This window comes from Rhipicephalus microplus, chromosome 9, assembly GCF_043290135.1.
Source record: "Rhipicephalus microplus isolate Deutch F79 chromosome 9, USDA_Rmic, whole genome shotgun sequence".
Taxonomy (NCBI): Eukaryota; Metazoa; Arthropoda; class Arachnida; order Ixodida; family Ixodidae; genus Rhipicephalus; species Rhipicephalus microplus.
In genome coordinates this window covers 31,469,851-31,484,510 of record NC_134708.1, presented here as the reverse complement: position 1 = coordinate 31,484,510, position 14,660 = coordinate 31,469,851, and the positions used below count along the sequence as shown (strand labels likewise).

Here is a 14,660-nt window from a genome sequence, read left to right as displayed (position 1 = left end):
CTACGGCGCCTCACAGATGTCAACTACGAAATTCTGCTTGAAGACACAGCTCAGCGATCTCGATGTTCCCAGCAGCCCGACATTGTTCATGTGTCACGGATGAAGCCACACTACCCCCGAGCCACCTGACACTGCTTCTTCACGCGTCTTTGTGCGTGTACGCGACTACTTTAACTTTTAATCGGCATTGGTCATCGGGGTGGTACTTTTTTTCGAAGGGGGGGGGGGTGATGCCACAGGCATGGAACGAGGTTTAGCCACGCCAATGCGAGTATGTGCCATGGTGAGAAAGAAGAAGAGGACGGTTGGTGTGTGCTCGTGCTCTAACGTTCGGTTCGGCTCGACGTCCAGTGCTGCTCCTGTGAACAGACGTTGTGGTCGTTCTGTGATCACGTGACAATATACAGTATCTCAAAACACGATGAATCGTCTGCGCTCTTTGCTGCGCCTATCTCCAATTTGCCCGGAGCTTGCCGCCAAAGTCGCAGCGCGGCATTGTCGTCGCTCCACAAACTTGAGCTTTGGGTCCCTCAAGAAATGTGTCCGAAAATCACCGCAAAAACAAAGAAAAGGTGACGTTTTCGTGCCGCCTTCATAAATACTTTTCTATCGTGGCTGGCATATTGAGATAAGCAGAGGTATCAGTTATGACAGTAATAAATAAAGCAAATTATTTTTTGCTTAGGGGAGAGAGAGAAATAAATGTTTATTTAGAAAACAGTGTTCTGAACGAGGCCCGGTGTCACCCTAAAGTGGGAGGGTTCCCTAATCCAGGAACCCTTTGGCTTCAACTGCCCTCTTAACCCTGGCCACGAGTAGTCGCTAGTCTTCCAGGTCCTCGAGGAAGATCTTGGCCTCCGACGTTTCCATTTGGTGGTCGTCGTTTATTCTTGGGGCTTGGTCCCGCTCCAGTTGCACGTCGTTGTTTGCATGGCACTGGCATTCCACGAGCAAGTGTGCCAGAGTGTCTGGTACGCTGCTGAGCGGGCACATGTAGTCGTGTGTCGTTGGGTAAAGGCGGTGCATCCATATGACATGTATGTAAGTATTGCTTTGTAGGCGTCTGAAAATCACGCTCTCTTCTTTGGTTAGTCTTGGATAGGGTGGGGATACAAAAAATGAGCCCTTCGCAAAGCAGCCATGAGCAATTATTAGCGGATAATAAAATTGGACCAGTATTGCCCGCGAAACTGAAACCTAGAACAAAGGGCGCAGCTTCCGCATTTTCTGGAGATATCCAGATGGAGCGGGCTCTTAGCAGGAAGAACAGCAACTGATTCATTTGACCAGAGAGCCTGTCCGATCTAATTAAACGGTTAATTATTCATTTTATTACTGCTATGATTCGTATACTGCCTGCTCATCTTAAGATGTGTTCCAACACAGAAACAGAGATAAAGATAGGGAGGCGATTTTCGATTTTGTTTTTTCTGGATGATTTTCGGGCATATACTACATGAAACAGTATGTACACTTGAACTATGTCGTACCTGTCCCGTCAATAATTGAGGTGCAGGCTTATGACCATGCAGAATTCTTACAATAATGATGGCCTAGGACCTTTGCTGCATGTTAGAAATTTTTACTAACCACCTGTACACTACACAAAGCTGATTACCAAAGCCCCGCCTTGCAAGTCTATTGCGGGTATCACGCTCTTCTGAACAACGACGAAAAATGGCATAATGAATGTCTCCCTGCTACAAAAAAAGTATGTAGATGTAGTGGGTACCCGACAAGTGGGCTTGTAGCACTTACCTAAAAAGTGTCCCCCCCCCCCCAAAAAAAAAAAAGGTTCTAAAAAGGTTGCTCTTACAGCTTTCGATATGATTGTGCTGTGCGTTCCATGCAGGCCTGTTTTTTTTCATTCATTGTGAAGATATTGTTATCAGATTCGACGTAATTGGGGAGGAAAACGTTGCGATAAAACTTTCCCCCCTCCCCCTTTCAGAGATAATTGTTCGCAAGCCCATGACAGAGCGCGTTGGCATACAATAAAGAATTATAAATAAATTTAAGATAACAGAAATAAAGGAATTTCAAAGTTTTTTTTTCTGTCGGGTCTCTCGGTCGTATGCTGTACTTGTTAACCAGATCTCACAACTCATAGCATCGTGGCAGGTGACCGAGCTAACGGTCACGGCTTCACATTGACGTCACGCCACGAGGGAGAAATAAAGAATGATTTGGGTTGGCTCTGAGAAATGTTAGACCAAGTGGTCAAGATTAGTTGTAAAATATAAAACTGCGCAAGAAGCAAACCCAGACAAACAAAAGGATGTCAGTACTTCTTCCATTCCTACCGGTTTGCTTTTCTTTGCTGTTTAATATTTCATGATGAATGATTTCAATTGATACGTGAAATAGAATTTAAAAATTTCAAAATATTTTCTTGAACATTTTTTTGTGGACTTGTATGCCGTTCCACCAATTAATATTTGGGTTATTCAGGGTGTTTAAAATGGCCCTTAAGTATCGTTCAAAAATTATTACGCCTCTTTTTTTTTGGGGGGGGGGGCATAAATTGATAACAACTTTCCTGAATAAAGTCAATTTCAGAATGTATTATGAAACGAAAAGAAAAATTGTAGCGCTTGGCTTTGTGTATTGAAAAAGCTAAAAAAATTGAAACTTTTTCTCTTACTGCCATCTTTAAAAAGAGGTAATGATTGCAAGAGATTCGCCTACCCTTCTGTTACAGCTTAATTGCTTTTGACAATTGCCACCTGAAATAACGTAGCTGGTTTCAACTCATATAAAGAATAAAAATGATGGCTGAGGGATTGTGAATTGATGTAGACAGCTTGTTCGGTTACCTTCGTTAGGTATTTTATTGCAAAACATGAAAGCACCAGATATATAGAAGGGAGGTTTAAATAATAAATAAATAATGAATGAATAAATGAATATATATTAGATTCCACGTACAGCGGAAATCGATGATAACCGAAGCACGAATAAGAAATGTTGATATGTCACTTCAAAATAAGCACCACGTTGCGAGGTGGAGGTAAGTGATGCTGTACATGACTTCCGTGTCATGATTATCATGTTTAGATGTGTCGTTTACCTTCGTCCTCTATTCACGCCATGTGATACCAAATTTTGTATATGTGGAGCTAGCGAAACATTCGCGAGCACGCTCTGATCGTGGTATGTTGTCATGTTCTTACATGACACGCGTGTCAGGATTATCATGTTTGCACCAGTCATGTGCTTCGTCATCCATTGACGTCACGTAACACCCAATTTGGTATATGTAGAGCTAGCAAAATTGCCTCGAGCGCATCATGAAGGGCCCAATATACTCCAATGTGGAGTTGACGCGCGCGCACGCTGGACACAGCGACGTTACGTTAGCAAAACACGAGCACTCTAGAGTCTGACGTCAGGGGCGATAAGCGTCAGTCGGCGCGGCCCGACGGCAACCAGCGCGAAATGCGACATGCTGCATTTTGCGCCGATGCGTTACCCAGACAACACTGCGTCTCCCTCTTTTCGTAACAGAGGGACGCCAGAAGCGCTCAAACGCGCATGCGTCAAAGCAACGCAGCGCGGCGCGCGCCTGTGAATATATGACAGGACCGGCGCCTGGCGTGGCAACGCCGGCGTGACGAGACAAAATGAACGCCGGCAAGCACGCGCACCGCGTCACGTCGAAATGTTTTGGCGCCTTGACAGTGGCATGTAGTCATGTTCTCACATGACATGCATTACATGATTATCATGTTTGCACCAGTCACATACATTCGTCATCCATTGGCGTCACGTAATACTAAATTTGGAATATGTGAAGCTAGCAAAACGGGCGTGAGCGCATTACCAGTGTGGCATGTGGTGATGCTGTTAATGACACGCATGTCGTGATTATCATGTTTGGATGTGTCATTTACCTATGTCATCCGTTCGCGTCACGTAATACCTCAGTTTGGTACATATTAAGCTAGCGAAACGGCCACCAGCGCATCATGAGCGTGGCATGTAGTCATGTTGTTACATGACACGCATCTCATCATTATTATGTTTGAGCCAGTCACTTACCTTCGTCAACCATTCACGTACTGTAATACGAAATTTGATATATGTGACGCTAGCGAAACGGCCGTGAGCGCGTCATGAGCCTGACATTTAGTCATGTTGTTACATGACACGCATGTCATGATTTTCATGTTAGAGTCTGTCGCTTCTGTTCGCTATGCAATCATGCCATACCATACCAGTTTTGCAAGGTGCCATATGTAAGAAACCACCACAAGGGCTGCAGGACTATGAAATGTAAATCATGATATTCATGACATAAATGCCATGATCTTTGTGTTATAACTAGTCAAATATGTTCTACATACAGTCATCTTATGCCATACTAAGTTTGGTATTGATACCATTATTGAAACGTCCAGGAAAGCTAAAAGTAGTACGCAGCTATATAGATAGATAGATGGGTAGATAGATGGATAGATAGATAGATAGATAGATAGATAGATAGATAGATAGATAGATAGATAGATAGATAGATAGATAGATAGATAGATAGATAGATAGATAGATAGATAGATAGATACGCTCAAAGTCACCAACGTTCGCTAAGAAATGCTTCGCATTTAATAAATTAGAGACTGCAATAAAAAAATAAGCTATGTTTAGTGTGTCGCTTATGATGATATGGTAGAGGAGGTTATTAAGTAAGGTGTGAGCATGCGTTGATGTTTTCAAAAAAGTTTTGACATGATGCTGTTTTTCTTTAGGACGTATACTGGGGACCAACGAGCAGCGACGAATGTGACGATTCACAGCCATGCCCTTCACAACACAAGTGCTGCGTGAAAAACACCGCAAACACATGCCAAGACTTGAATGACATTGGTCATCGGTGCTCCAGTACTAAAGCTCCTCACTGCAACAAGGTGTATCTTGGTACCTGCCCCTGCGAAAGACGTCAGTTCTAGTTTTATTCATTTTGCAGACAATACAAAGGCATTGACCGCACTGAGGACACAAGGTGGTACTTTGCCTTTTGACATGGTCCTGCTCGCCCCGGGCCTAATAGCAGCGCAGCCGTACACAATCGAAATACAAAACATTCGAAATATACACAATTTCAAAGCAGCAGTGCTGTTTTATGTCGAAATAATTCAACCATATATAACGTTATTACAAAAAAAAACAGCAACAGGCACTCTTATTTCTCATAGTTGCCGCATTTGAGCAGAAGTACGTTCAAGGGGTGCAGAATAAAAATAATTACAATGCTCACGTGTAAATATACACATATACACAAGCATAATCATCATCATCATCATCATTATCACCATAATCATCCTGACAATGCCCACTGCAGGGCAAATGCCTCTCCCATGATCCGCCAATCAACATGGTCTTGTGTTTCCTGCTACCACGTTATGCCTGCGAACTTCCTAATCTTAACGGCCCATTTAACTTTCTGTCTTCCTTTCGTCGTTTGTGTTTTCTGGAGAGCCAGTCACCCTGAATGACCAGCGATTATCCTGCGTATACGTGCTACGTGCCCAGTTCATGTCCATTTCCTTTTCTTAATTTCAACTATGATATACTTAACCTCGTTTTTTTCCATGACCCAATCTGCTCTAGTTTTGTGTCTTAAGGTTATACCTATCATTTTCATTTCCGTCGCTCGCTGCATCGTCCTCAATTTAAGTGGAACTCTCTTTTTAAGCCTCCAGGCTTCTGCTCCGTAGGTCAGTACCGGTAAGATGCAGCTGTTATATATCTTCCTCTTGAGAGATAGTGGCAAACTACCAGTCATCATTTGAGAGTGCCTGCCGAATGTGATACACTCCATTCTTATTGATGATGATTGATATGTGGGGTTTAATGTTCCAAAACCACCATATGAATTTGAGAAACGCCGTAGTGGAGGGCTCCGGAAATTTCGACCACCTGGGGTTCTTTAACGTGCACTCGAATCTCACCCCATCCTTATTCTTCTAGTTATTTCACTCTCATGGTTGGGCTCCACAGTTGATACCTGTCCTGAGTAAACCTATTACTGCACAACTTCCAGCGTTTCTTCACCTATCGCAAAGCGTTGTTTTAGGCCTAGAGTGTTTCACAATGATTTCGTTTTATGCATTATAATTTTCAGACCTACTTTTCTGTTTTCCGTGTCCAGTTCAGTAATCATGAGCTGTAATTAGTCCCTTGAGTTAGTCATCAAGTCAATGTCATCAGCAAATTGCAGGTTACTAAGACGCTCTCGATTAACCCTTATCCTTAACTCTTCCCAATCTAGCGCCTCCTGTAAACACGTGCATTGGAGAGATCGTGTCTCCCTGTCTTACAACCTCTTTTATTGGGATTCTGTCAATTTCTTTATGGTGGCTGTGGAGCCACTGTAGATTTTTTACAGTATGTTTATGTAGAGTTCGTCGATGCCCTGACTCTGTAGTGCATGCATTACTTCTGATGTCTCGACTGAGTAAAACGCCTTCTCGTAATGTATATACGAAGGCCATGTATAGAAGTTGGTTGTATCTCACGCATTTCTCTATCATCTGATTGGTAGTATGAATACTGTCTATTGCGGAGTACCCTGTACGAAATATTACTTGGTCTTTTGGTTGATTCAACTCTAATGTCGTTTAATTTTATTAGCTGCTATTTTTTTGAATAGTTTCTAAAGGACGGAAAGTAAGCTGACCGGCCTGTAATTTTTCCAGCCCTTGACGTCTCCTTTCTTATAAATTATTATGATGTTGGCGCTCTTCCAAGACGATAGTTATAGCGCGAGAACAGAAACGCGACAAAGGGACAAGAATAAGACATCGTCGTCGTTTTTGTTCTCGCGCTATAGCTATCGTCTTGTCGTACCAACTAGCCCAAACCACCACACTTCTAAGCTCTTCCAAGACTATGGCACCCTTCCCGTCAAAAGATTCTTCAGTTTCCTGTCAGTTTTTGTAACACAATTTCTCCGCCATCTTTCAGCAGGTCCGCTTTTACCTTATACTCACTAGCGGCTTTGTCTCTTTGCATTCATTTTAGGACTTTCTTTACTTCCAATGTCGTTACTGGGAGGATGCCGAATTCCTCTGCGCTGTTATGGCTTCTTACGATATCATCCTGGTTGTTTCGGCTTCTGTACAGCTCTCTGTAGAACTCTTCCGCGACCTCAACTATCCTATCCCCATTCGTTATGACATTGCCTTTCTTGTCCTTTAATGCATACAACCGATTTTTGCCTATGCACAAGTTTGCCTTCGCAGCTTTATAGGCTTCGATCGCTTTTTAAAGCCTGCTCAATTCTCTACATGTTATACACTCTGATGTTGGCTACCTTACGCCTATTTATTAACTTCGAAAGCTCCACTAGCTTTATTTGTTGGTTGCATTTGAGGCTTTCATGGTTTGTCGTCTTTTAATGATATTTTTCGCATCCTGCGATAGTTTGCCAGTGTCCTGTCTGGTGAGGGCACCTCCGACATCAATCGCACACGTTTTAATGATACTAGTAAGATGATCGTTCGTTGTGTCTACACGCTAACGCCGGTTACCTCGTTTAGAGCGTCGATTTTATTTTGGATATCTTTTCGGAATAACATTTCGTGTTTGGTGGAGACGAATGCTTTTCGGAAATCTAGATATACGCCTACTCTAAATAACCTGTTCTCACTATCTTAGGTCATTTTATCTTTATTTTGCCTTAGTGCTTCTTTTTTGAAGACTTTTCATTTTCAAATAAAAACTATGGATCTACAATAACATTTTTCATCGATGAAAATTAAATAAATCGTGTGCACAAGGCTTTCTCTGCAAATTCAGAAAAAGATTGATAGCACAGATATTGGTATACAATTGGTCAACTGATTACACTTCCCGCATTTATGAATTGAAGTCACACGAGCAATATTTTAGCCTACCAGATGAGATCTGGTCTTTGAAATGCACGTTAATGGTTTTTCAATGTCATGTGCAATATCCCTAGCTGGTGAAGCTTTTATGCCGTCTTTTTTCTAAGAGAACCTAGAAGAGATGTGACTTCATCTCCTGAAGTAGGAGAATTAAATACAATGTCTTTCACAGCACAGCGCAGTGCACGTTTGTCATGCAACTTTGGCCTGAGTGGATGGTTGGGAAGAATCCAGCAGCTCCGAAATTCATGAAATGATTCTTTAATAAAGTAGGTAAAGAATGTACAGAATACTTAGTGCCATCAACTTTTAATTCCGGTGGTGCTCCTGACGGAGTGCTCGTCAATTTACAAAAAAACCTCCAATGTCTGACTACTGTCTGACTGTTTTGAACGACGCTTACAAACTTGCGTTCAAAAAAAAAAAAAGATAAGTCTGGCCTTCCTTAGCTCAACATTTAACCTAGTTCTGGATTGCTTAAGTTCCTTCAATATTTTAGAATAACGTGTTTTTAGAAAATTAGCAAATACATTTTCCTTTTGTTTTATGCGATATAAAAGGTAGCTCGTAATCAATGTCTTCCGGGCCTTTCTGGCCTTAACTACTGTTGTCAAACGAAACAGAGTATTATAACTCTGCTGCAATGTTGATAAAAAGGATTCATATGATCTGCTCGCAGTACACGGCTTCCCAGTTTATGCTGACGACTAGAGGCTGACACAAAGTGATTCAGCGCCAATTTATGTGTCTCGTAGGGAACTTTTCTTCATTCGAGTATTTGTGCGTTGGAAAAATTGCAAATGTGCACAAATAGTCACTGCTGTTCGAACCTAGGACATCAGAGGAAGTTGATCACCATTAACCCTATGCGAATATAAATTTTGCTTAGTGCCATAATACCTTGATACCTGTATTGATTCGGTACTCTTTTTTTTTGTTAAAACACACACGTTTATTGTCATTTCGATTTCGGAGTGACAGCACTACTCACATTTGTTTTTGTACAGCGGCTGAATTCCTGAGTGTAGTTATCTTTCTGTTCAATCTTCTGCAATATTTATGCTGGTTAATGATAATCCGTGTTTAACGCTCTTTCCTTCGTGTAATGGAGTCCATCGCAGCCACGAGGAAGAATTTACGATAAAGATACAAACACAAATTACTGGAATTAGAGCACGCCCATGACTACATACAAAACGTCAAACTAATTCGCCAAAAAACATGAAGCCAACAATAGGACTAAACGGGGGTGCAATGTACGAACACATACATATAGTAACTTTACTGAAACATCCTCCGAGTTTCTAGGACGGGCGAAAGCATTGGTGCTGTTGTTGTTGGAGGTGGAGGAAGAGGAATGGAGTGTCTCAATAACTTCCCTGGTCTGATCATTGTGACTGGAAAGTATTTCAGTCTCAGGAAACAGCGGGGTGAAGCCACATTCTAAGGTATGCTGTCTAATGGTAGAGTCAGCCTTAGTTGCTGGGCGGCAGCTAGGAATTCTCGACTCCTGGGTTTGTTTGTTTTTTTCGTCTGGGTCGTGCGATACCCATTGAAACACGTATTGAGCAAGGGCACCGTCACATTGTGGGGGTGCTGACACCCCTTGTAAAATTGTTTGTGCTGCGTGGCAGACGTGTCTCACACATAAGCCGCATTTAAAGGGTCACGAATATTGAGTGGTAGGTGGCGTTGTGCTCATGAGCATTTCCCACCACCGTCATCATCATCATGGTTAGAACGGCGGCGCCGGCAGTGACGCCTGGCGAAAAGCCATGGTGGTGGCACGGGAGAGATGAGCGGTTCTCTTTTGGCGGGTGGCGGTTGACGCGAACGGTTGTCTGTAGCGGTGGGTCCCCGGTGCGCGGCACCGCGGGTTGCGCACCGGGAGCCCTCGTGGCAAGTCAAGCGTTGGCGAGGCCACCTTGAGTGTGTTCTTTTGTTTGTTTCGTTGTTGAATGTTGTGCAATATTGTGCACGGTTGTCTAGCGTGATCACGATTGATGTATAATAATTTTGTTGACAATATAGTCGATCTAAAGGTAGGTAAATAAATGTGTGCGTTGTTTGGTTCGCTCTGACCGTGTCTACTGTGTCCGTTCACTCCAAGAGCGGGGTGCTTCCCATTTAGAATCATGGCATGTGCTGAAAAAAACAACCAAAAACAAACGATTGCCTAAATATGCCTATGCGACAACAATATTCGCTAATATTTAAAGAGACCAACCATCATTTCTGATGATGCCCATTTTTCTCAGCACAAAGGAAGTCTTATTCGTCAGTGAGCCTGATCCCGGATTGGTAAATTCGAAAATGCCACGAAATATTTGCAATCAGACTTTGTCTATCTGCAGCGATTACGAAGTGGTATGCTCACATGCTTCAAACAGTCAGCGCGCGGGCAGTTCGTATTCCAGCGTGGTGGCACACAGTGCAAGCGTGTACCCCGTGCGCATGCGCCACGGCTTGACTTGGTCCACTGGTAGCAGCGATGGCAGCGCCACTTTTAACCGTGCTTTTTCTGTCGTAAGCAGCACAGAGCTCAGCGGGGCTGAATAATAATACACATAACCTAATATTGAGGACTGGCACGCACAACAGCACCAGACGATGCGACATCGTTCAGGAAAGTGATCGACTCCATATTCCATAATCCCACTTCAAGGCTCTTCCACTAGCCTGTGCCACAAGGCGGTTGTTGATAATTTTAAGCATCATTTAAAAAAAAATTAGGCTGTATAGTCACAACTCGAAAATAAATGTAGAGTAGACCACTACATTTCATGGTCTTTTCATTTCTACTGCGTTCTAATCTTCCCTTCTGGCCAGTTGTCTGTCCTTTCAAAGAATTACCCATACGGGCAGAGCTGTAGGTGGTTTAACTATATAATGCACACGAACAGTTATGCCTTCAAAAAAATGAAAAAAAAAACGCTGACTGTTCTTACTTTTCGTGTGCAATTAATTTTAGGAAAATTACAAATGAAATTTTGTTTGTGATTAATTGTGAATAATTTGTTACTATCACATATTATGTAAGTCACTGTACCTTCTTCATAACATGTTAAATCTGCAATAGCTGCTATTATGACTCCTATAGTAGCTTTTAGTAGCTTTATTGAGGTATTTAAACCAATGTATCAAATGTGATTCAGTGGGAATTACAGGGTTAAGGAGATATGTTTCCTTTCTTGAGACTGTTGCTCCAGTGAAAATTTTGTGGAAGAGTGTTAAACGCATGTATTTCCCTCCATATTGCAAGTGCCACTATCCAAGATCAACTCTTATGTTTGAGGAGCTCTTGTTAAGGTTATAGATCGAGGAGACAGATCATGCTGCACGCTCTTGAATGCCTTCTGATTCGAAGAGTGCAATGAATGAAATACGGTGTGATACATATAGGCAGTTATATTTTTCTCTTTTTTTCTTTCTCCTCCTCTCACAATTCCTTTTCTTTTCTTTCTGTCTATTTCTCTCTCTCCCTTTCACGTGTTTTACGGGCTACACTTTGCCGAGCAGATCGAGTTCCCGTTTAAGTTCTCGCATCTGCTGTACTCGGTAGCTGGGCGACCTGCCTGTGCTGTTTTGTACAATCTGTGCATGTTTTGCATAACAAGTTACCGATAGCTGAAGCAACTTCACTTAAGCGCTCGCTGCCAAAACTTGTAGGACGGCTGAGCTTTGCCTTGAAGAGCAAAGTGCGATAGCGTGTAATCAGACCCCGTTTGCATCACCTTCAGAATCGCTATAGCCTGGCTTCGCTTCTCGGCGGGTGCCTGAACCATGCTTCAAGAAAAGGAGCATCTGTACGCTTGCGAATACCAAGGGCCGACTACGTCATATTTGTTCACCTTTTTCTTGTTGGCAAAGTACCCAGGTGTCCAAAACGTAACACGTGCGCCTGTGCAGCAGCACATGTTCTCGATGCTGTTGTTGATAATGATAATTATTATACACGTCTGCTTTGTAATTGACGAGCCTTTATACCGACCACTCGTTGCGCGAGTCGCATGTTTCGATGTCAGGCGAGATTATATATTTTTTCATGCTATGTTACACGTGTTAATGACACTCCTCACGCGATACATAAACTTCTTATAGGGTTTTTTTGAAAGCAATTTCGAGCACAGCCGCGGCTTATTGATAAAACACCTGTTTACCACGCAGAAGCTTCACGGTTCGGTTACCACTCGTACCAAAAAAAAAATTTTTTTTGATGAGTTACTTGTTTGCGTCTAACTTGAATTTTCGCTCACGGGCAACGCTAAATATTCGCTCAGAACCAGCGGCACGCGCGCGAACACCAACACAATAATTTCCGCGAAACGAGCTCTGCAACGCTACCAGGTTAAACTATATACACGCATGTTGAAGCGGCACGAGTCGTTTTTAATTTCATCGTCGTCATCGCTGCACCCAAGAGGCTTAAATAGCAGCCGTGCTAACGGCTGCTATTTCTTACTTCCTTACTTTCCGGTCATAAGATCGTCCTATGCCCAACTGTGACATCACGAAAGCTCCGAAGAAATGATAAAAACACAAAATGAGACAACCCTGTTCTCGCCTTTTCATTACGCCACGCAGTTTTTCACCCGAAAACTAGTGACACTTACATGCGCCTGCAAGAGAAAGTAGCCTACTTGAAATACAGGAGACTTGCATAGAGTCGCATAATTTAGCCATCGTTATTAAGTGCAGCACTTATGCAAGCATTTTTTCGGTGAAAAAGCGAGCTTCAATTCATTTTCTTATATTCTAACCAACTACGTATAAAACTGACTACCAAGTAAGACCCCCATCTTCGATGCGTTGCGTGGAACAGGTGAAGCAACGTACGCTTATCGCCTCCCTCATTCTCTATCTTGGTTTCGTCGTGCTTGCCGCGCAAGAATAGCTGACTGTGCTTCCTGTGACCTATTGCGGCAGCGCTAAAACCATCTGACGGTATCGTTAACCACTCACTGCCGCTCCTAGCGACAGTCCCTATCAAATGTTTAAGCACCTCGACGACTATGGCAGCTCTCCGGGGAAGCTATCTCTGGATGCAGGATGATACGATCTTTATCGAAAAGATACGAGAGCGTCCCTGAAGTTTTTGTGGTCGACAAGCCTAGTTGAATTATTATGACACCACCCCTGCCTGTGTATTCATTTCCACTTTTTTATGTTTGCTTTTTCAATTCTTTCTTAATAAATTTCTATTTCCTTTGATACCTACGACCTTATGCAGGTCAGCATTGTGGATCACGTTTACTTGTAGAGCACCGCACGGAGACAAGGCGTAAAAGGAACGAAAAGGATGCCGCTACACTCGCAACTACTTTATTTCGCAGGAAAAAAAAAACATGGTTAATATACAGCTTCATAGCATACCACGTGTGCCAGTGATGTTCAAGTTACAACATTTATCGGTCCAAAATCACGATCAGGGTAAACAGGGTGAACAGTGGAAGTGCCCTTGACGTAATCAGGGTGAACAGTGGAAGTGCCCTCGACAGGCTCGCAGACGTTTTGATAGGAGGACCTATATTTGTGAAAGTTAGGTCCTTTGACAAAGATAGGTCCTCCTACCAAAATGTCAGCCAGCTTGTCTGAGGCACTTCCACTGTTCACCCTGAAAACATTTGTCAGCGATTTTCCAAAAAAGTACGTTTCGCAATCGTTTCGACTATAGCCGATGTTTGGCTGATGCAACGATCTTTTGTTTTAGTTATATGGAAGGCCTAAAGAGCTTGCCTGGTCCGCTGATCCCTGCCAACACAGGACTTTCAGAGCTCAATAGATCGCTAGCAACTAAGGCTCACTCTCCCATTAGACGGCATAGCTTAGAATGTGGCTTCATCCCGCTGTTTCCTGAGACTGAAATACTTTTCAGTCACAATGATCAGACCAGGGAAGTTATTGAGACACTCCATAGCTCCTCCTCCTCCAACTACAACAGCACCAATGCTTGCGCCAGCCTATGCAATGTCCTCGTCTTTTTGTGCAATCACTCGTTTATTCTGTTTTTTTTTTCAAAGTGTTGCAGTGCCCACGGAGACAGAGTGAGGAAAAGCAGAGCACAGTGGAGAATTAGTTTCACTCTGTCCCGGCCCGTGGCCACTGTAACCCTTTTAGGACACTGTACCAATTAGCTGACCAAGTTGTCCCCATGATATTCTACGGCGATTAAGTTTTTATAGGTCGTCAGAGGATTATATACCGTTGTATGGCGTAAATATTGCTAAATTCGAACATGGTTTACTACAAAGGCCTTTAAAGAATTATGTCAGCTTTTTTAGAGTTTAACACTCTTTTGGTGCGCACAAAGAACTCCATACCTGAGTTCCGCTTAAATTTATTTGTTCTCTTTTACAGCGTTTACATGCAAGGACATGGGAGAAAATATCAGCATATGCGTCCCTCCTCAAGGCTAGACGAAATAAATGTGTGAAAAGAGGCGGTGTGGATGAACAAATTTCATTGCATTATGATCTATTTTTATTTAGGGGTTCCTTGAGCATCGCGGAAGGGAATGTGCCCTGCGAAATTAAGCGAGGAATACCACTGGAAATAAAAAAAATGCAACATTGTAAAAGATAACATGTCAATTATCTTTAGGGGATCATTACACTCTCGACAGAGTCGTAGCTCCCGAGCTAACGAGCTTCTTTGAAGGGGGTCATAAATGTAGCAAGTCGGGCCTAACCGAAAAGAGATAGCACGCACTATATTTTTTATTAGAGTGTTGGTGGTGTCGTGGAACATTTTGGGGACTTTCGATAACGCCAACCG

The 14,660-nt window shown here is 42.8% G+C and overlaps 1 protein-coding gene across 3 annotated transcripts in view; it reads left to right on the top strand.

The window, feature by feature from the left end:
• The window catches only part of LOC142771653 (uncharacterized), a 38,217-nt gene extending 23,874 nt beyond the window's left edge, over positions 1-14,343 (top strand). For all 3 annotated transcript variants that reach the window (XR_012886051.1, XM_075873417.1, XM_075873418.1), the window contains exons 2-3: positions 4,746-4,935; positions 14,244-14,343. Coding sequence is in view for 2 of the 3 variants with exons in the window: in XM_075873417.1 (XP_075729532.1) it covers positions 4,746-4,935; positions 14,244-14,302 (249 nt within the window). In the remaining variant the exon portion in view is untranslated. The remainder of the gene's footprint in view (positions 1-4,745; positions 4,936-14,243) is intronic.
• The last annotated feature ends 317 nt before the right edge of the window (positions 14,344-14,660 follow it).